Raw genomic sequence first — 20,479 nt, forward strand, 5'->3', positions numbered from 1 at the left:
ATTAGACAGGAATGAAAGTGGACGAGCGCATCTTCCTGTATCTCCTCTCCGAGAAACTCCCCGACCTAACAGACCATTTTGATGCGAACGACATTTCGCTGACTCACCTGACATTCCATTGGTTTTTATGTCTGTTCATCAACATTCTGCCCATCGATGTCACCGAGTACATCTGGTAGCGATGATGCGATGTGATCTGAATCGCAGGGATCGCGTGTTTTATTACGGTTCCCACGTGATTCACGCGACGGCCATGCAGATTTTCCTGAACTACGAGAAGGTCCTGCGCGGCATGAACGACCTCGAAGAGATCGTCGTGTTTTTGAACGGTCGCTTTGTGATCGGGTTTTGATCGTTCAGAGAAGCTCGCCGAGGCGATCCCAAGCGACTTCCGCGGGCTGGAGAAGCTGGGAATCTCGCTGTCTCGCATCCGGATCATGCGCGTGGACACGCTGGAGGAGTTGAAGTGCGGATTGGAGGAGCGAGTGAGGAGTAGACGGGAGGAATCGGCGATGAAGAAGCAGGTGGCGGAGACGATCCATCAGTCCATCACCAAGCAGATGAGTATTCGGATGTCCGTGCGGAACATGCTCTCCTCGTCCTCTCCTGTTTGCTTTTTTCTCTCTCTCTGAGCGCTAGATCGACGCGTCGCAGCCGGATTCCTCGCTGAAGTCGAGGAGAGATCGGGGTTTGACGCGTAGGAACCTGGAGATCTCGCTGGAAGTCGTGGAGCGGATGAAGAAGGGCATCGTGGACTACATCCTCGAGCACTGCTCCGCCGCGCTGGGCGTGTCGGCCGACCGCCTGAGCAGCAAGAACATCCGCGATTACTGCTACACGGGGTTCACGGAAGACGAGTTCGTGTCGGTGAGGATCGAATCGAGAGCGTGAGGCCTAGCTGTGGGAGTCGCTGCGTCGGCAGAGGATTCTGTCGATCGACGATCCGAAAGCGGCGCTGGAGCTGTTCCGCGAGTACAAGACGCTGCGCGAGGGCAAGCCGGTGATCGACGTGCGGTTCCTGCTGAAAGGCGTGCTGTCGCTGGTGAGCGAGAAGGTAGAATTGGAAAGAAAAGTGAAGAGAAGGTGGACGTGAGCACGCGGCTGCAGTACTATTTCAGCATCTTCGATATGAAGGGCGAGGGCGTGATGATCCGGCCCGCCTTCCTGGACTTCATCAACGCGGTGTTTGCTCTCTCTATTGAATGGACTGATGGGTAGATATCGCGAGTGCGGAACGATGGTGGACGTGGAGCACGCCGCCGAGAAATACGTGAAGATCGTGTTCGCGGTGAACACGCAGTCCAGCGACGCCATGACCTTCCAGGAGTTCCGAAGCCTCGTTCTCATCCAGCCGCAGATCGTCTCCTACCTCGAGCTCATCGATGTGGACGAGGACGAGTGCGCTTTAGACGCTTGCGTGTTGTGTAGATTGACGCCGCTGGCCGACGAACTCAGCGATGAGCAGCCAGAGACGCCGTCGACCTTCCTGCTCCATCTGGACGAGCTTCCTCCGATTTTGGCTCAGCATCCGTATGTGCTGCACGCTAAGCAGCTTCCGGAGAAGGAGCAGCAGCTGCTAGGATCATTCCTGCAGGACATGGCATGCATTGTCAGAGAACGCGATCAGCTGAAGGAGGATGTGCGGTCGAGTTTGGATCGGTGCGGAGATTGAGTGTAGGCGGTACGCGGTCGAGCTATTACAACTCGATGAAGAAGTCCATCCGATTGTCGTCGAATTGCTTGCTGGGTGTGTCGCCGAAGATGTCTCTGAATTCGGACGGCATGATGGAGCTGATTCAGGAAGATGATGAGCTGGACGCTTCACCGAAGGACAAAATCATCCCTCCTGTGATGAGGAGATCGGCAATGGGAAGCACGTCTGTCATGAGCGTGCGAAGAAGAATGTAGAGAGAAGTGTTAATGATATTGCCTATTATTATTGCGAATTGGGTCTGTTTTTTCAAAATAAGACCGGATTATCGAAATCCCTTTTCTTCACATTTGTTATTCGATAGAATGTCGAGCGATTCCACTGATCCTCAGAAGCCTCTGCCTTTTAATGACGGTGATCGGTAATTTTTAGCGGTGAACGTGCTCATGGCATAGTGAGGATGTTGTACGAAATCATCAAAGTGTTCAGCGTGTAAAGGCCCCTCCATCGAAAGTGGTGTAAGGATTATTGGAGGCGCCGATAACATGCTAGTGTGATCAATGATGCGGAAGCCAATCTCGACAAAGGATTTGCAAGTAACAAAGTGATTACATCCAAGTACACTTGGTGGAACTTCCTATTTTTGTTTCTGTACGAAAACTTGAATCCCTTTAATAAGTTTGCCAATTTTTATTTCTTGTGTGTTGCTATTTGTGAGGTCGGGGAGAAGATTTAAATTAAGGCATAGTGCATTCCTGCTATTTCTATTACCAATGGAAGGCCGGAGTCTATTACCTCACTTGCTTTTGTCCTCTTTGTAGAAGCTATTACCTCAAGTAGATTTGGCGTTGGCTCGTAATTCACAGTTCGGGAGGATCTCAACCGCCACCGTGCCGACAAGCGCACCAACGACCGTCCCATCGAGGTTCTAAACAAAGAAACCCAGCAGTTCGAGAGCGTTCCTCAATTCAAGGTGCGTGTGGGAGACATCGTGAAAGTCTACGAGGGAGACATCTTCCCCGCGGATATGCTCTTTCTCCGCTCAGGAGATCCCAAAGCCTACAAGTCGTGCTGGGTCAACACAAAAAGTCTAGACGGCGAAACGGACAACAAATACCGCCAAGCCATGAAAGTAGGAAGCTCTTAAGGAATGAACCAAAGCAGACGACCAGTGAACGCAACGGCCAGCCAATCAACGAGACGGCCAAAGAGCTGTGCGGATTGCACGCTGTTCTGAACTGCGAGCTTCCGAACAACATGACGAACGACTTCAATGGCTCGGTATGGACGAGACAGTCGTGTGATGGCTAGTTAACGACAACGGTGCGATCGGAGAACGGAGAATCGAGCGAAGAGAAGGAGTCCGTGTCGATCAAGAACGTTCTGCTGCGCGGATGCATTCTGAAGAACACCAAATTCGTGTACGGCGCTGTGATTTCGACGGGAACCGACACGAAAGTGGAGTTCGGCGCGGTGAAGCGAAAATGGTGGCAAGTTGGAGTAGGAACGAGGGTCAGATGTGATGAAAAGGGGAGTGGAAGCAAGATCGCAATGCTGACGCAGCGAACGAACAAAGTGATTTACTGTCTGATCGGGATTTTAATCCTGCTGTGTGTGATTGTGGGCGTGAAAGAGAGGAGTGAAGTGTAGGGATCGCTGGGAGAGAACGTGATTTCGAAGATGATCGTTGAGAAATCCTGGTACATTCCGATCACAATCGATATTTTCGGGTCGTTCTGGTTGTCCTTCTTCCGGTTCTTCCTGCTCTGCTATCAGTTCGTGCCCGTGTCGCTCTACGTGACGATGAGTCTGGTCTATTCGATGCAGAGTTTCTTCATGCAGAACGATCTCCAAATGTTTGAATCGTTGAATCCGGGAGATTCTCTCTAGGTATGACGAAGAGAAGGACGAGCCGATGCGTGTGCGAACGTCGACGCTCAACGACGATTTGGGCCAAGTCGGGTATATTTTCAGCGACAAAACCGGAACGCTGACGGCGAATTTAATGCAGTTCCGAAAGTGTTTAGTCGATGGCGTGTCGTACGGAGTGGGCGACAGCGCGATCGGCCGCTCTGTGAAGAACAAACAACAAAGCAAAGGCGTGGAGGTAGTGGTGGAGAAGCCGCCGCTTCGCAAGGGAATCTTCCGATACAACAATTTCCAGGACGGAAGTGAGAGCCATCCGGGCCATCGGCTGCAAGACGATCTCCGAAAGAACGACGACCACGCGGATGTGTCCTCGAACCCACTCTCTAATGCATAGAAACTGATGAACTTCTTGATTCACATGGCGATCAATCACACGGTGATCGTCGAGGAACGCGAAGACGGAACCATCGAACTCAACGCCTCGTCTCCCGATGAGCAGGCCTTCGTCGCTGGCTCCTACTGCCTCGGCGTGCAGTTCCTCGGCATGGACTACGAGACCAACATCATCAAGCTCAACGTCCTCGGAGAAATCGTGGAACTCCGCGTTCTGCACGTGGTTCCCTACGAATCCTCGCGGAAACGCATGTCGATGGTGGTGCAGATGCCGGACGGATCGATTCTGCTGTACTGCAAAGGCGCAGATAGCATCATGCTGGAGCTACAAGACCCTGCGATCAACAGCTCGCGCTTCGTCGAGAATCTCGCGTGCCAAGTCAGCAACTGGGCGGAAGAAGCGTTCCGCACCATGGTGTTCGGGTACAAGCCGCTTCTTCCTGAGCAGTTCTCTGCGTGGATGGAAGCGTACGAGCAGGCGAGCGAGGACCCCGAGCAGAAAGAGCTCCGCCGGAAGAAGAAATCGAACAAGATCGACAAGCTGGAATTCGAGTTGGAGAGCGGGCTGATTCTGCAGGGCGCCACGGCGATCGAGGACAGTCTGCAGGACGGCGTGCCGGAGGCGTTGGAGGAACTGTCGAACGCGGGGATCCACATCTGGATGATCACGGGAGACAAGGTAGGGACCGCAAAGAACATCGCCGTCGCGTGCAATCTGCTGAAGCTCCCGGACATGAAGCTCGTGGAGTTCACGAAGGAGGCGGTGGATAATAATTTGTTGGGGAAGGGAGGACGCGTGGAGGATTTGACGGAGAAGATCTCTCCGTAGGGGAGTGATCGGGGTTTGACGGGTAGCTCGTCGATTCAGGAAGTGGAGTGGAAAATGCTGGAGGCGGAGAAGGAGGGCAGCGTGGAGAAGGCCAATCGAATCTTAGGCGAATTCGAAGCGAAGCATCCCGGATTGTTGGCCGCTCGAATGCACTGCGAGGTTTGGTTTGCAGATCGAAGGCGTGATGGCTAGGCGCTCGCCGCGCAGATCTTGAATTCAGAGTTGGATGTGACGACCAAGCCGATGGCTCTCGTGATCGATGAGCTCTTCATCGACTTCCTCGCTCTCTCCTGTCGTCAAGCCGTATTTTTTATCTCCACTGGATCGCTGATGTGATAGTTCCTCGTGGTGTCGCAATCCTGCAAGACCGTCATCGCGTGTCGCGCTCGCAAGGACCAGAAAGCGAAGCTGACGCGTCTGGTTCGCGAAGGAAACACGGAAGTCGTGACGCTGGGGATCGGCGATGGAGCCAACGACGTCGAAATGCTGCGTGCTGCGCATGTGGGGGTCGGCGTGATCGGGAAGGAAGGAACGCAGGCGGTGAACAATTCCGACTACGCTATTGGGCAATTCCGATTCCTCACGCGACTGATTTTGGTGTATGGACATCGAAGCTACCGCGGAATCACGCTCGCCTCGCTCCTCATCTTCTACAAGAACATCATTTTCACGCTCATTCAGTATTTCTACACCTTCCTCTGCGGCCTCTCCGGTACGTTCGATCGAATTCTCTCATCCCAGGCACGCGAAACCAGTCCTACATCGCGATTTTCTGGTACAACACGGCGCTCACGGCGTTCGGTCCGCTTCTGCTGGCGATTTTCGACAAGGACATCAGCGATGCGAACTGCATCCGCTTCCCTCAGCTGCATCGCGAGGGCATCGACCACCGGCTCTTCTCGGTGCGTCGGTTCCTCCTCTATTTTGTGAAAGCGGTGTACGAAGCGCTGGTGATGTTCCTCGTTCTCTACTACGTTCTGGACACTGCGGACTTCCCGATCGGCACGGTGGATGTCTGGAGCTTCGGAATGGTCGCCGTTACGATCTGCATTTTTACCGCCAATCTCTCTTCGTCCTCCGAGCAGTCGATCATGTTCTTCTTCTCCTCGTTCTGCTTCTGGGGCACCTTCATCTTCTGGCTTCTGCTGGTGCTCAGCACGTCCTTCTCCGTTTCTCTCTACCCCAACTATTTCCACTCCTTCGACCTCCTCTTCCAGTCCCCCATCTTCTACCTTCTTTTCTTCCTCGCCACCGTCCTCGCCCTGCTCCCCACGATGATGGTCCACGCCATTCAGCGCGAGCAGTCGCCTTCTCTCTCCCAGTTCATCCAGGACGTGCAGGTGCGCGACGCCGATCCCGAAGTCGTCAAGACGTCGCTCGAGGAGATGGAGAAGAAGCGCTCGCTCGAGCTGGAGCTCAAGACGATGCGCGACAAGCCTCACGATGTGGACATTCCGGAGCTCATGCAGGTGACTCCGGAGGCCGTCGAATCGATGGAGATCTCGCTGGAACAGAGTCGGATCGAGAACGATTCGCAGAGTGAGCTGCGCTCTTCTCCGACGCCGTACGATCTCATGAAGACCGGCAACGCGTATCGGTCCATCCGGTCGATCGCCGGGCTGCGCGCGCTCACGATTTGCCAGCAGCTGCACGGGCCTTCGTACGATTCGCAGTCGGTGAACGACGAGGCGCAGGCGGATCTGATCAATAAAATCAACTCGCATCACTGGCGATCGGCAGCAAAGCCGGATTTGATCGGGTCGTTGAAGACGCAGCTGCTGGACAAATCGCCTGTGATGATCTTGAAGAAGGTGGGCGATTCGCTGAAGAAGGAAATCACGCCGCGCATGAACTTAGAGCTGTTCAATAAACTGCAGTTGAGTGTAGTGAAGGAAGTGGAGGAGGAAGTGATTGAGTCCGTGCCGCCGTCCGAGCCGGAAGCGACGCAGAACGACGCGTATTCGGACGTGGAGATCGAAGTGCAGGCGTCGGATGTGGTGGAGATCGAGGTGAAGAATGGGCAGAACGGCGAGGCCCAGGAGATTGAGCATGTGCGGAAAGAAGGCGAAGAGGATGAGCCGAAGTTGGAGGACTCGGAAGACGAGGAACTTATGGAGAGTTCGGATTCAATTCATTTAGAGGAGGAAGAAGAGAAGGAGAAGGACAAAGAGAAGGACAAAGAGAAAGAGAAAGAGAAGGAAGAGGAGAATAAAAATCGTGTGAAGATCGACGAATCTGCAGAGCAGAATGATCGAAGTGAATTCATTGAATCGGAAGAGAAGAAGGTTTCGAGCCAATCCAACGAATCCACAGAGCGAACCGATTCCAAGGAGCCAATAGAGCCAACGCAGTCTCAGGGATCTGAGGAGCCGCAGGACGCCAAGGACCGCAGCGAGTCTTCCACTTCTCTCTCCATTCCCTCGCCGATGTCGACGGAACTGGTGGCTCCGTTCCCCGACCAAGCCTCCACCGACCCCCTCACAACGCAAATCTTCCCTTCTCGTCTTTGTTCAACAAACAACGCACAATACAACAGAGCACAATCGTTCACTAACTACCCATCACCCACCCATCAATCATCCACAGCACACAAACTATCACCCGCCCTCCGGCGCCGCCTCCGACGACAAGGACGGCAGTCGCAGCGACCCCAGCAGCTGGCTCCCCAAGCTCGCGCTTGCCCCCAGCCCCAGCTGCGGCGTCGGAGGCATGGAAGACAACGGAGGAGCCACCGATATCGGCGGCACCACAGGCACCACAGACACTGAAGGAGTCGCAGGCATCGAAGGCATTGAAGGCATTGAAGGCATCGAAGGCATCGATTGCATCGATTGCACTGGAGGCGTCTGCTGGCTGGATTCCAACTGCTGCGCCGCGCTGACGATCGCGTTCAGACCGTCCAGACGGGGCTCCGATCGGCCTCCCTGCGGTCTGCTGCCGCTCGGAGCCAGGGAGAGGTCGAAGACTTCGGGGGCGAGCTTGATTTGAAGGGCCTCTTCGATGACATCTTTCGGGACACGGCTGAATGAATGACCCCGAACTCGATTCTACCAGCGAACGATGAGCTGCAGCAGCGTGTTGGCGTAGCTGGGCTCGAGGCGGTGGATGTCGTCATAGGCGAGCTCTGTGAGCACGGTGTCGCTGTTGCAGAGCAGATAGGATTGGTTAATGTTAATGTACATTTCGCTGTTTCGACCATCCGTCTCCATCAGCATGTGCGAAGAAGCTGCTGTTGTGAGGACCAGGAAAGGAAGGCGAAACTCGCCGAGCTCTAGGATGAAAAGGAGAAACTGGAGAAACCATCAGCAGAAGCGTCGGTGGTGTGTTTTGATTTGGATTGTGTGGGATCTTTAAGAAATAAGGAAGAGAGAAGAGAAAATACCATGTTTCGAAGGATTTATCGAGTCAAGAGAATGGGAACTGTGCAGGCGAAGATATTCCATTCCTACACACTACATTGAAAAGAAAAGAGTGGATTCAACGCGTCGGACGAGCTGAATAAGCGCTCGTCGCTTGTCTTCGTACATTCGCTCCATGCGGCTCAGCATCTGAGGAAAAGCTATGATTGCATCACTTACAGGTTTATCTTCAGAGGTAGAGGATATAGAAGGTCTTCCAACCCAGACATATACTTTTCCATGCTTTTCGGCTAAACCAATAGCCTGAATGACGCTCAGCGCATCATAGACACGGCGACGAATGTTATCATTCTAGGTTTAAAAAATGGAACGAATGATACCTTTTTGGGATCGCCTGTGGAATGTTCCCTCACTAAAATCTCGGCAATCTAGAGCGCTCATACTGAAGTAAGCATACATCAGAATTGGACATTTGCTTTTCAGATTCCAACTTTTCGCACACCAATTTTGTAAACATCTGAAGTCCTCCTTCGGCATTCCTAATTCTTTTCGATTTTCGCTCTTCCGCTGCAACCGAGAGGCTAAACCTTTCAAAATATAGGAAATTAGTATACATTTCATTTGAATCATTTATATCTTCATCAGAACCAATGACAACGTCTTCATAAGTGAGTTCAACGAAATCGGTACCGGGATCAATATCTATGCGACTTCTTTTTCTAGAATTATCATTCACGTTCACTGGCATCCCTCTTCACCAAATGCCAAAATATTCAATACGAAAAACAAACAAGAGAATTGACAAAATAGCCTCCAAAATGGTCAAAAATGACAAAAATGGTACCTATTTTGGATAATCACAAAAACCACATTGTACATAGTTTGCAATGGGACTCAGATAAGGATAAGCAGTATCTATAATGAGATATTCAGAAATATAATAATTATACAGAAGTCGAAATGGTGAGCATCAACAATTCTAGGTTGTGTATTATCTGTTGATGATATGGTCCCAGATTATTGTTTGTCAAACACAATACAGAATTCTATATTTCTATCTTGGAAACAAAGCTTGTACCATAATGTGATGCAGTTGATTGTGGGTAATAAGTGGAAAATAGTGAACTCAACGTATGTTTATTACAATCATCAATGTATTACTTGTTTCTGAATAGCTTTCCGGATTGGGAAACATTATGTTCGTATTTGATTGAGAAACTCATTGATATAATCGGTAAGACTTCTGAGCAATGAAGAAATGGATTTTATCTTGAATGGAGTCCAAACAAATGAGTAAATACTGTAGACTATCTATTATTCTTTTTACTTTTTACTCGTTCGATGCAAAACATTGCTGATTTTGTCAATTCTGCTATTAGTGACTATCATATTGATAGTTCCATCATCCAAGTTGTGCAGGGATGCTTGGGTAAAGAAATGAAACCAAATGGATGGATTTCACTCATATTGAGTAATAGAGAATGTGTAGTATTGCAATTCGATAATGGAGTATTCATGAATCAAGGATTTGTCCTCAATGAGCAGAAAGTGTTGAAAGTGTTTGGAAATCACCAAATTGGTGCTATTTCATATAATGAAGAACAATCCATAGAAGTAGTAGAAGAAGGAATCGTGGATTTGGATCATGGAAGTCGATTTGAAGGATTGGTATTGACAGAAAACAAATTTGGAGTTCCATTTGGATATGGTGAAATGTATGATGATGATGGATTCTTGGTGTACAAGGGCATAATGATCAATTGGAAACGATTTGGATATGGATCGAGTTATCATAATAATGGATGTATTGAATATGAAGGATATTGGTGTGATGATAATCGATTTGGAATTGGAAAAGTCTATGGTCGTAAAGGTGAGTTTGTAAAAGAATGCATGTGGTGCAATGGAATTGAAAGTGATATTTATGAAAAATATGAAGGAGATGGAAGTAAACCAATGAATATCGAAATGAAACATTTGAAACTGAGTGACAATTGTGTATTGGTTGATTGGGATGTTTCGTGGTTTTCTAATTTGGAATCAATCGAAATCGGCGATGAATGTTTTGAATCAGTGCAAACATTCCAAATCGATGGATTGAATCGATTGAAAACTATCAAAATCGGAAGCAATTCATTCACTCAGAAAAGGTATAGTAATGGCAGTGATGAATCGAAATCATTCCATATATTGAATTGTGGATCATTGGAATCCATTCAAATTGGTCAATATAGTTTCAGTGATTATGCTGGAGACTTTGAATTGAAGAATCTACCACAATTACAATCCATTCAAATTGGTATAATTAGAGATGAATCATGCAATTTCTATGGTAGTTCATTTGTGGTTCGAGGTATTGAACTGATATTAAATAATAGGGTAATGATTAGATCTTCCAAATCTACAATCCATTACATTAGGTAATTGGGCATTTCGTGAATCCTTATCAACCATAATTGAAAGTATTGAATGAATTCGAATGAAATGATTAATGTAGATCTTCCATCATTACAATCAATTGAACTGGGTGAGAGTGCACTTGAAGGAAAAATAGGTCATGAATCATGTTCCTTAACAATGCGAAGTATAATTGATATGATTCGAAATGATTTGCTTTGTAGATCTTCCAAATCTATTATCCATCAATTCTGAAGGGGCGAGTTTTCTTCGTTCCCATTTTGTAACATTGGAAAGTAATGAGTAATAATGAATACTGAGTGCATTTAGATATTCCAAATCTTCAAAATGTATTTCTGCCCTTTTACTCATTCCGATATGTTCGATGGAAATCAATTTCGAGTATTGTTTGACTGACTTGATTTGAATTATAGATGTTTCTTCCATTCTCGCTAATCTTGTCCATAATGATGATTATTATTATTAAATAAATTGATAGTTGATATCATAGAGTTTGTTTAATATCACTTATTGTTTGATTGTTTAGCATACATTCTGATTCACGTGTTTCTTTTTAATCTTCCATGTCTGCAGTCAAAGTGCAAAACGATAACCTATTATAAGAACGAATCAGAATGACAAATTGTTCAGTCAATAAGATCATATCTGTTTAGTGGAACAACTTTCTGTGTACATATCATGTAAAAAGAAATGAATAGAATAGACTCAATGATTATCAATTGTTATCCACATTGATTATTTCCCATTATATCCATTGAAGCCCAACACATTTTTTCTTTTCCTATCCTAGCATCATTTATCATTGATTTTAGAAACCAAAAGAACAATCACAGGAAATCAAACTAGTATTCCGCCCTTCTTTCTTCTCAACAAACAACCCACAACACACACACTCCCTTCCTTATTCTTCCTTCGGCAACGTCAGGTCCAGCTCATGTCCCGTAATTCTCTTATAGATATCCAGCACATCATCAGCGACCGTTTCGAAGTGACTACCTCACACATCCGCCTCATTTCTACCTCGTCGCATCATACGACGTGGAGATAAAGCACCGATCCTCGGTTCCGTCGTTCACCGGCTCGAAGGTATCCGATACGTCATCGAATCGCTCCAGCACGTCGCCCAGCAGGTCGATCGCGGGCGCCAGCTCTCTCTGCGGGTCCTCCGTCTCCACCGTCGTCGACGCGATCGCGATGTAGATTCCCTTCGCGCACACCGCGTGGTCGAACGACACGCACGACACATAGATGTCTACAATCGCGACGATTCCCGCAAAACCCACCGGAGTTTCGCTTGGGGTAGCCGGCTCGCACCACCTGCTTCGCGGGGATGATCACCTGGGCGGACTTGGAGTCGCCGGTGCCCTGGATGGGGTGGTTCAGCAGGCAGATCGACCGCACGACCTTGCCGGTCTCGCGGAGCATATCGTCGGGGAAGTAGGACGGATCGCCCACGACGAACTCGCAGGACGCGGCCTCGCCGTCGGACACCACGCCCTTGATGCGGCCGTCGTCGTCGAAGAGCAGCTCGTCGGGGTTGCGGTTCAGCATGAACACGCCGCCCTTGATGGCGCAGAGGCGCGAGAAGCCCTCGGGCAGCCCGCCCAGGCCGTACATGGGGTAGAGGAAGGGCGAGGAGCCGTATTGGTTCAGCGAGTAGCCGTAGAGCTTCATCGCCTTCACCGTCTCCACGGCCGGCTCGTCGAGATAGTCGTCGTTCAGACGCAGCGCCATCGCGTGGCCCGTGAAGTCCATGCAGTTCTCGTCCAGGCCGTATTTCTTGTACAGCTCGCGCATCGTCATGTGCAGCAGCGGAACGTCCTTGTCCGCGGGCACGCCGTCCTCGCCGGGGATCTCCATGGGCAGCACGTTCGACAGGAAGCTGCGGTACTTCATCTTCTGCATCAGGGAGAGCAGAGGAGTGCTCAGCGCCTCCTGCGTTGTGGCGGGCATCTGGGAGTGAGAAAAACAAAAGGGGGGATGGCAAAGAAGTACCTTGCTAACGGTCTTGTTCTTGCCGTTGTACACGTAGCTGCCCTCGATCTGCTTGAAGTCCAGATAGTTCGTCACTTTGGTCAGCAAAAGCATGTTCACAAGGTTGCCGCATGCCATGAGGAATTTGGGGATCAGATCCACGTTGTAGTCGCGGTTCTGGCCAAGACGGTCAAATTCCTCCTTGGTAGGCTCGCGATCACGGAATTTCTTGAACAAGTTCTAAAACTTAGGCAACCTGCACAAAAATCACAGTCAGGTTCAGAGATGCGCAATCGCCTCCATAGTAGTCATTGCGATCCAAAACCAAAACCTATTTCTCAAAAAGACTCGGAACCCTCCCACCTTCTTTCCCTCGGTGGCAAGAAGTCCGGCAACAATGCATTCCTTCAATCCAGTTCCAAGAATGACAGCGTCATACTTTCCATCGGCAAGGGCAGGATACTCCACGCCCAGAATATTCACGGGTGGTACAGGTTGCATGATTCCGAGTTTTCTTTCAAATCCAATCCAGTAATGCAATAAAAGTACATCAAGACGAAACCAATTTGCAAGTGCAGTGGTGCATCCTCCCTTTGATAATCATATACCCTCATTCTCCCCATTATTAGGCATTTAAAACGCAGAACCGCGGATTTGCGATACAAGGAAGTTGTGACAACGAGCATAATGAAGAGAGTCACCCATTGAAACGGCTTTGAGAATAGTACTTTTAAATCTTTCACAGTATTCTGTAAAAAGTTCGAAAGAAGTCAAGTTATTTATCGATGGACAAAGCACAGGATGGAAGCAATACAAGTGGATCGATTTTAGTGTTTGTAATGTCTGTAGATTCGAATTCAAACCGAATTGCTCCTTCCTTTGTTGTCCGTAAAAAAGCAATCGATATGACGAAAATTAGGACTGTAGGCAAGGATAATCTTGACTCTACCTTTTCCGGGAGTACTCGAAGCTTGTAGGGAAATAGAATCGATTTTCTATGTCAGGTTATCGTCGTTGGGTGTAAGAGTTCTTGATTCGGAAGAAGTTGAAAGAAATGTTCTGGATCAGGCAGCTACGCTTTCTGCAAAGGAATCTCCGGAATTTAAAAAACGTTTTACTCACCAATTTTGTGTCATACTTCAGTTACATCTCTTTGTACCTATTCTCTTCCGAAAACAACAATTCAAAACATCGGAAAACTTCAAACGCTCTACAAACACCAACTCCAGGATGCCGAACCTGGGAAACATACATATTCTTCTCTGCTAAGTGATGCGGATTTCTTTGCCCTTAAACTACGTGTACTAGCAAATATCGTGCAGCGTAGAGAAGAGCGTATTAAGAAGCAACGTAGAGACATATGGAATTGAACACGTAGAGATGAAGTTGCTTTCCTCCACGGGAAGTCTCTCGGATCGTAAACGACATGAGCGGTTATTAGAGGAGTCCTTGGGGTAGGGAATCAGAGAAGAAATGAAAGAAAGATTGCCGCTAAAAGTGGTTCATCAAGAAGAAAGGAAGAAAGACAAAGAAGAAGAAGAAGAAGAAGAACAACAACAACAACCAAAAGTCCCTCCACTCACCGATCCAGACGTTTTGCCGGTCCAACGCGACGTGGAGGAAAAAAGGGAATCGCCAGCTGCAGCAATCGCCGCTTCTTCTGATTCTGCGAAGCAATCCCAAATGGATAAAGGCAAGAAAACTCAGAAATCAGCCCAACAATCCGAACCAAAGAAGCGAATCGAATCGACATCCAACATTCCTCCTCCCTCCTCTTCTCCATCAGAAGAACGATGTCCTATCTGCAATGCTCCGTTTCCCTCTTCGATGACCTTGCTTCAACGTACTCATCACGTTGAACAATGCTTGGATCATCCACAATCGAACGAGATCTCTCCCTTGACTTCACGTGATCTGGAAGACGACTTGTGGGAATCCGAAGAGCCCGCTTCATCGTCTCGGAGAACAACGCCTTCGCCTTCACCGCGGCAACGCAAACCCAGCGCAAAGCTGCGAGTGGATGTGCGTGGAAAGAGCCATCACGTGCTTGTGGACGACGGCGACGAGGCTTTCTACACGTCGCTCGTTGCTTCGTACTTGTCTTGGCGGCAATTGGCTCTTTCGCAAAGCCCCTTAACGGACGAAGCGCTTCACAAATTTCAAAATCTAGCGAGCGCGTTGAACGACTGGAATCAATCGCTCGCCTCCTCGCTTTCGCCCTCCAAACTCCAAAAGCAACTCAAGTCGTTTTATCTTTCGGAGCCAGCGCTGCTCCTGCCTTCTGGCCACGCGGTTCCCTCGCATCTCTGGGAGGTTCTCTACCCGTATCAACAGAAGGGAGTGCAGTGGATGCTGAAACTCCACGGCCAGCTCGTAGGAGGAATCATCGCAGACGAAATGGGACTCGGCAAAACGATTCAAATCATCGTCACGCTCATCGTTCTGAAGTTTACAAGCGAGCTTCGACGTGCTGGCCGCGATCTTCTTTCACTTCCACTCGCAGAAAAAGACTTTCCTCCAAACGCCGCAGAATCGCTTCATCTCAATGAATCGAATCGCCCCTCCTTGATTATCGTTCCAGCGACTTTGCTCGGCCACTGGATCCGAGAGCTCCATCGATGGTGTCCTCTGCTCCGCTCGGTGGTTCTCCACAACTCCAGCCAGTCGGTTCTGGAGGGCGAAACCCTGGCGTCGATTTTACAGCAAAGCGAGCAGCAGCAGCAGAAGAAGAAGAATCGCTATGACGTGATCATCACGACCTACGAAGGATTCAGGAAATCGTCGCTGTATCGCCGAACGAACTGGTTTTATGCGGTTTTGGACGAGGGCGGAAAGATTAAGAATGCGAAAGTCACAATCGCGCAGGAATGCAAAAAGCTTCGGACTGTTCATCGCGTTCTTATTTCCGGAACTCCGCTACAGAACAATTTGAAAGAGCTGTGGTCGCTGATTGATTTCGTGTTTCCTGGACGGCTCGGAACGCTCGAAGCCTTTGTTAGCGCGTTCGTTGTCCCTATTTCGCGAGGCATTTACTCGAATGCATCAGCGAAGGCAGCGAATTTAGGATATCAATGCTCGCTGATTCTTCAAGACTCAATCAGTCCCTACATTCTACGCCGACTCAAAAAGGTAGATTTCGACATTGTTGATGATAACCAGGATGTAAAGAAGGAATTGCCTCCCAAAACAGAGCAAGTATTGTCGTGTCTCCTCTCTCCTGAACAAGAAAAATGCTATCTCGAATACCTCAAAAGCGATTTGGTTCAGGCTTCGTTGATCGGTCGCTCCATGCCTTTCAAAGCCATCATTCGACTGCGGCAGATCTGCAACCACCCCGTGTTCTTTCGCCTGTTTCACACAGAAACCACCGTCACCAATCCAATCTATCGCTCTGTAAATTTGCGCCACACCGACAGAATGTTCTATCAGGAAGAAACACCCAAAGACGATCCGAGTGGCCTTTCTCCGACCTCTCATGAAGTGTTCAATGACGAAGCCGGGGATTCTGAGATGGACATCGATTTCGATGCAGTGGATTGGCGAGAATCCTCCAAGATGATTGTAATGAACGAAGTGCTTCATATTTGGAAGAAGGAGGGACACAAAGTGTTGATATACACGCAGACCGTCTCCATGCTCACCATCATCATGAAATACGTCGAGGAACAGCACTTTTCGTATTGTATGATGGACGGCAGCACGCCTGTCGTGAAACGCCAAGCTCTCGTCGATCTCTTCAATTCCGATCCGACAATCTTTCTGTTTTTGCTGACTACGCGAGTGGGAGGACTCGGAATCAATCTCGTTGGGGCCGATCGTGTCATTCTTTTTGATCCTGATTGGAACCCATCCGTCGATATTCAGGCGCGCGAGCGATGTTGGCGAATCGGGCAGCAGCGTCCGGTCACCATCTACCGCCTGATCACAAGCGGGACGATCGAAGAGAAGATTTATCACCGCCAAATCTTCAAAACGGTTCTTTCGAATCGCGTTTTGGGAGAAGGAAACGATCTCTGCTCCTTCACTAGCACCAATCTGAACGATTTGTTCACATACAGTACGAATCATTGTCTTCTTTTCACATCCAGCCAAGCGAGAGCGAGGCACCGAAACGGGAGAGATCTTCCCGGAAGGCGAGATCCTTCCAGACACGCAAATCCCCGCGGTTGTCGATCAGAAACCAATCGACGAAGACAGCGAGGAAGAGTCGGCGGAGGGAGGCGATAAAGTGATCGCCTGTCTGTTCAACCACGGCGAGTTGAAGTCCGTTTTCAACCACGAGTACGCGTTTAACAACACGGATGTGGTGACAATGTCTCGAATGGACCGCGAGGCTCGGCAGGAAGCAGAGGAATTGCAGCGGCAGCTTCGCGAGAGTCGAGATCAATATGCGTAGAGGAAGCAGATGAATGTGAAATGTAGGGAAGAAAACCCGATGATGGCGAATCAGATTGAAGAGGTGAAGGAACGAAATCGAGAAGCAGAATTGTCGTCTGCGGAGATTCTGAAGCGATTGAAGCAACGACGGCCTGCGGCATCTGTCCAGACAGAGAAGAAGGAGATATCTCCTTCGCATTTGGCTGTGAGAGAGGAGAAAGCGAATGAGAAGTAGATGGCCAATCAGATATTGCATTACTTTCGAGTGAGAAAAGATCACAAAGCTTCGACAGATAATGTGGTTTCGTATTTTAAAAAGTGAGAATGAGCGAAGGGAATGAGTTTTAGTTTGATAAAGAACGATGACAAGTATTTGTTCCGCCGCTTGTTGAAGAGTTTTGCGAGATTGAAAAATGATGTGTGGACGTTAAATCCAGAGTGGCAATGTTCTGTTTGTTCTGAGAATCACGTTCCTGAGGCTTGTGAATTACGAACAAATAACTGCCTGTTGTGCGATGGCTAGGAATTTACTTATTTTTGGCGAATTTTCAACAATCATGTATTAATAATACATAATCTAAAGCACTCAAAGGATCAATAGCAAGGGAATATGAATCAATCAAACAACTTGACATGCTAAAGGACATTTTATTAATTCACTACTATTTTTCATGGTCAAGGAAGTGTTTTATAAATAGCTGTATAATTCTGAAGTGATATCTATGACTTGAAATGATTAAGCTGTAAATACTCTTTATGTGTCTGTGCGTAACACTTTGGAAGGATTCAGGTAAACTAACTTTGTGTAAATTAGGAATATCTACATTATGATTATTTTTATTTATATAATAAAATACCGCATAAATATAAAGAAAACGCATAATATAAACTATATCCCTGAGAAAAAATCGATGATAATTTGGGAAGATCTAGACTCAATCATTAAATGATATTCTTGATACTTTGAATGTGCAATGAGCTAGTCAAACCGCTCATTCCATAAAGCGCAAAGGAACCAAGATCAATGGATTGTAACTCAGGAAGATCTATTCCACTCATAACAAAACAGATTCCAAACCCTCAATGATAGTATTTAAAGAACTGTAGAATGTTTGATTTCCCAAAACAACAGACGTGAGATTTGAAAGATCTGGAAATGCACCACTCAATAAATAACATACTTCGGATAACAAATGAACTATAACAAAAGTTATATGATTTGCGTCCTATCTTTCCTATATGAACACACTGTAAGTTAGGAAGGTTATCCAATAAGAATAATCCTCCAAAATCACTGAAACTAAATTCACCTATTTCAATCGACTTCAAACACTTGCAGTTCGTAATATTGAATACCTTCGACTGATACTCTAGTTTGCATATATTCCAGTTAGATTCTTTCAGTTGGGTAAAGGAATTTTTCCCAATTTTTAATACTTCTATTTTATCCAGCCCCTCAATACGAAAAGTATTCACTGAGCCAAAACTATTATCTCCAATTTCTATTGATTCAACCACTAAGAATCGCGAAAAATCAAAGATTGTGTAATCCTTGTCATTACAAGTCCAGTTGGGAATGACGATGGTCGTTACAGTTGATTCAATAGACTGAATAAACTGAATATGATAAATTTTAGGGAATAGTTTGGTTGACACATCTAGAAGAAATCATAACAATATTTATACTATTAACTCGAGGTAATAACAGTTTCGTAAATGAATTCTGGAGATGAACAGAATTGATATTGGGAATATCTATTAAATAGTATTATTATCATATCCATAATTACGTTCTAATATTGCCGAACGAGGATTGTAGAAGCTTAAACCACTGGATATTATCTTTTCAAGAATTGGAAGATCTGCATTCAATCAGTTTATATCAAATGAATAATACTTCTCATTACCAATGAACAGGATTCACTTCCTTTTCTTCCATGTAATGACCATTTTCCGAGTTGAATGGATTGTAGTGATGGAAGATCTACACGAATTATTCCAGTCAATTTCATTCAATACTTTCAATAACTGTTAATTGAGAATCATTAAACGACTTGTCACCTAATGTAATGGATCGTAGATTTGGAAGATCTAATCATTACCCTATTATTCAATATCAATTCAATACCTCGAATCACAAAGGAACTGTTATAGAAATTGCACGAATAACTACCAATGACACCAATATGAATGGATTGTAATTGTGGACAATTCTTCAATTCAAATTCTCCAGCATAATCACTGAAACTATATTCTCCAATTTGGATGGATTCCAATGATTCACAATTCAATACATAAAATGACTTCGATTTGTCATCTCCACTACTATATTTCTTTTTAGTAAATGAATTCTTGCCGATTTTGATCGTTTTTAATCGATTCAATCCATCGATTTTGAATGTTTGCACTGATCCAAAACAATCATTGCCGATTTCGATTGATTCCAAATTCAAAAACCTGGAGAAATCAAAAATCTTATAATTTGTATCATTACAAGACCAAGAGGGAAGAACAATGGTTTGAGCATTATGATCAATTGAATCAATATAATCTTTACATAATACTCTTTCAAATAATAATTTGCTAACATCTATTATTTACGAAAGAGTTTACTAATACTCTTAACCTGAGGGTTTAAAGCAGATTTAAATGCTCCAGAAGGCAGGTTCACGGTTTTTAGATTAGGAATATCTGAATATTACGCAGATAGTATAGTATAGTATACTTTCCAGAATTAAAGTGCACCGTTGACTGAAACTTTGGCCTTCAGAATTAATTATTTCTAATTTTGGAAGATCTATATATTATATTTTAATGTATAGACTAATACTTCTCATAATTAAAAAGCTTGTTGAATTGCAATTACTATATCCATTGAGTGCATCAAGACCGAGTCGAATGGATTGTAGTGATGGAAGATCTATATTAATCATTTCATTCGAATTCATTCAATACTTTCAATAATGGTTGATAAGGAATTATTGAACACACTATCACCTAATGTAATGGATTGTAGTGATGGAAGATCTATGCATTACCCAAATATTCAATATCAGTTCAATACCTCGAACCACAAATGAACTGCATCGAAAATTGTATGAATGTTTTCCGATTGTCCCAATTTGAATGGATTGTAATTGTGGACAATTCTTCAATTCAAATTCGCCAGCATAATCACTGAAACTATATTTCCGTATTTCAATCGATTGCAATGATTCACAATTCAATATGTGGAAAGATTTTGATTTATCATTTCCATCATCATTCTTTTTCTGCGTGAATGAATTCTTACCGATTTTGATCGTTTTCAATCGATTCAATCCATCGATTTGGAATGTTTGTATTGATTCAAAACAATCATTGCCGATTTCGATTGATTCCAAATTATACAATAATGAAACATCCCAATCAACCAATACACAATTGTCAGTCAGTTTCAAATGTTTCATTCCGATATTCAGTGGTTCTGAGCCATTGCCTCCGTAATATATTCCAATTTCCCTTTTATTATACCACAAGCAATCTTTCATAAGATTGTCTCTGCGATCATACACTTTTCCAATTCCAAATCGATTATCATCACACCAATATCCTTCATATTCAATCGCT

At 46.2% G+C, this 20,479-nt stretch overlaps 6 protein-coding genes; 4 read left to right on the top strand and 2 right to left on the bottom strand.

Annotated features, from left to right (window-relative positions):
- Nucleotides 1-11: 11 nt before the first annotated feature.
- Nucleotides 12-1,908, top strand: GSBLH_T00003754001 (uncharacterized protein; the record flags this gene model as incomplete). The annotated part of the gene is made up of 11 exons (XM_013042543.1): nt 12-175; nt 208-329; nt 361-466; nt 497-608; nt 640-671; nt 702-867; nt 899-1,054; nt 1,084-1,184; nt 1,219-1,398; nt 1,429-1,649; nt 1,679-1,908. 11 exons carry the CDS (start codon nt 12-14, stop codon nt 1,906-1,908), a joined length of 1,590 nt encoding a protein of 529 aa, XP_012897997.1.
- A 303-nt stretch (nt 1,909-2,211) lies between these two features.
- Nucleotides 2,212-7,510, top strand: GSBLH_T00003755001 (uncharacterized protein; the record flags this gene model as incomplete). Its single annotated transcript, XM_013042544.1, has 13 exons — nt 2,212-2,247; nt 2,271-2,369; nt 2,400-2,487; nt 2,518-2,783; nt 2,813-2,961; nt 3,001-3,271; nt 3,302-3,507; nt 3,542-3,884; nt 3,915-4,709; nt 4,743-4,901; nt 4,935-5,045; nt 5,082-5,454; nt 5,484-7,510. The coding sequence occupies 13 exons, from the start codon at nt 2,212-2,214 to the stop codon at nt 7,508-7,510; spliced, it is 4,923 nt and encodes a 1,640-aa protein (XP_012897998.1).
- A 677-nt stretch (nt 7,511-8,187) lies between these two features.
- Nucleotides 8,188-8,618, bottom strand: GSBLH_T00006706001 (uncharacterized protein; the record flags this gene model as incomplete). The annotated part of the gene is made up of 5 exons (XM_013042545.1): nt 8,188-8,194; nt 8,268-8,290; nt 8,321-8,452; nt 8,482-8,529; nt 8,559-8,618. 5 exons carry the CDS (start codon nt 8,616-8,618, stop codon nt 8,188-8,190), a joined length of 270 nt encoding a protein of 89 aa, XP_012897999.1.
- A 920-nt stretch (nt 8,619-9,538) lies between these two features.
- On the top strand, nt 9,539-10,525 carry GSBLH_T00003756001 (uncharacterized protein; the record flags this gene model as incomplete). The annotated part of the gene is made up of 1 exon (XM_013042546.1): nt 9,539-10,525. The coding sequence occupies one exon, from the start codon at nt 9,539-9,541 to the stop codon at nt 10,523-10,525; it is 987 nt and encodes a 328-aa protein (XP_012898000.1).
- Nucleotides 10,526-11,399: 874 nt separating this feature from the next.
- Nucleotides 11,400-13,050, bottom strand: GSBLH_T00003757001 (uncharacterized protein). XM_013042547.1 has 6 exons: nt 12,857-13,050; nt 12,765-12,824; nt 12,515-12,733; nt 11,803-12,472; nt 11,540-11,771; nt 11,400-11,511 (listed from the first exon to the last, which is right to left on the bottom strand). Exons 1-6 carry the CDS (start codon nt 12,992-12,994, stop codon nt 11,421-11,423), a joined length of 1,410 nt encoding a protein of 469 aa, XP_012898001.1. The 5' UTR covers nt 12,995-13,050; the 3' UTR covers nt 11,400-11,420.
- A 1,270-nt stretch (nt 13,051-14,320) lies between these two features.
- On the top strand, nt 14,321-16,720 carry GSBLH_T00003758001 (uncharacterized protein; the record flags this gene model as incomplete). The annotated part of the gene is made up of 2 exons (XM_013042548.1): nt 14,321-15,886; nt 15,923-16,720. 2 exons carry the CDS (start codon nt 14,321-14,323, stop codon nt 16,718-16,720), a joined length of 2,364 nt encoding a protein of 787 aa, XP_012898002.1.
- Nucleotides 16,721-20,479: the final 3,759 nt, after the last annotated feature.

This window comes from Blastocystis hominis, assembly GCF_000151665.1.
Source record: "Blastocystis hominis, Singapore isolate B (sub-type 7) whole genome shotgun sequence assembly, scaffold_4".
NCBI lineage: Eukaryota > Bigyra > Opalinata > Blastocystidae > Blastocystis > Blastocystis hominis.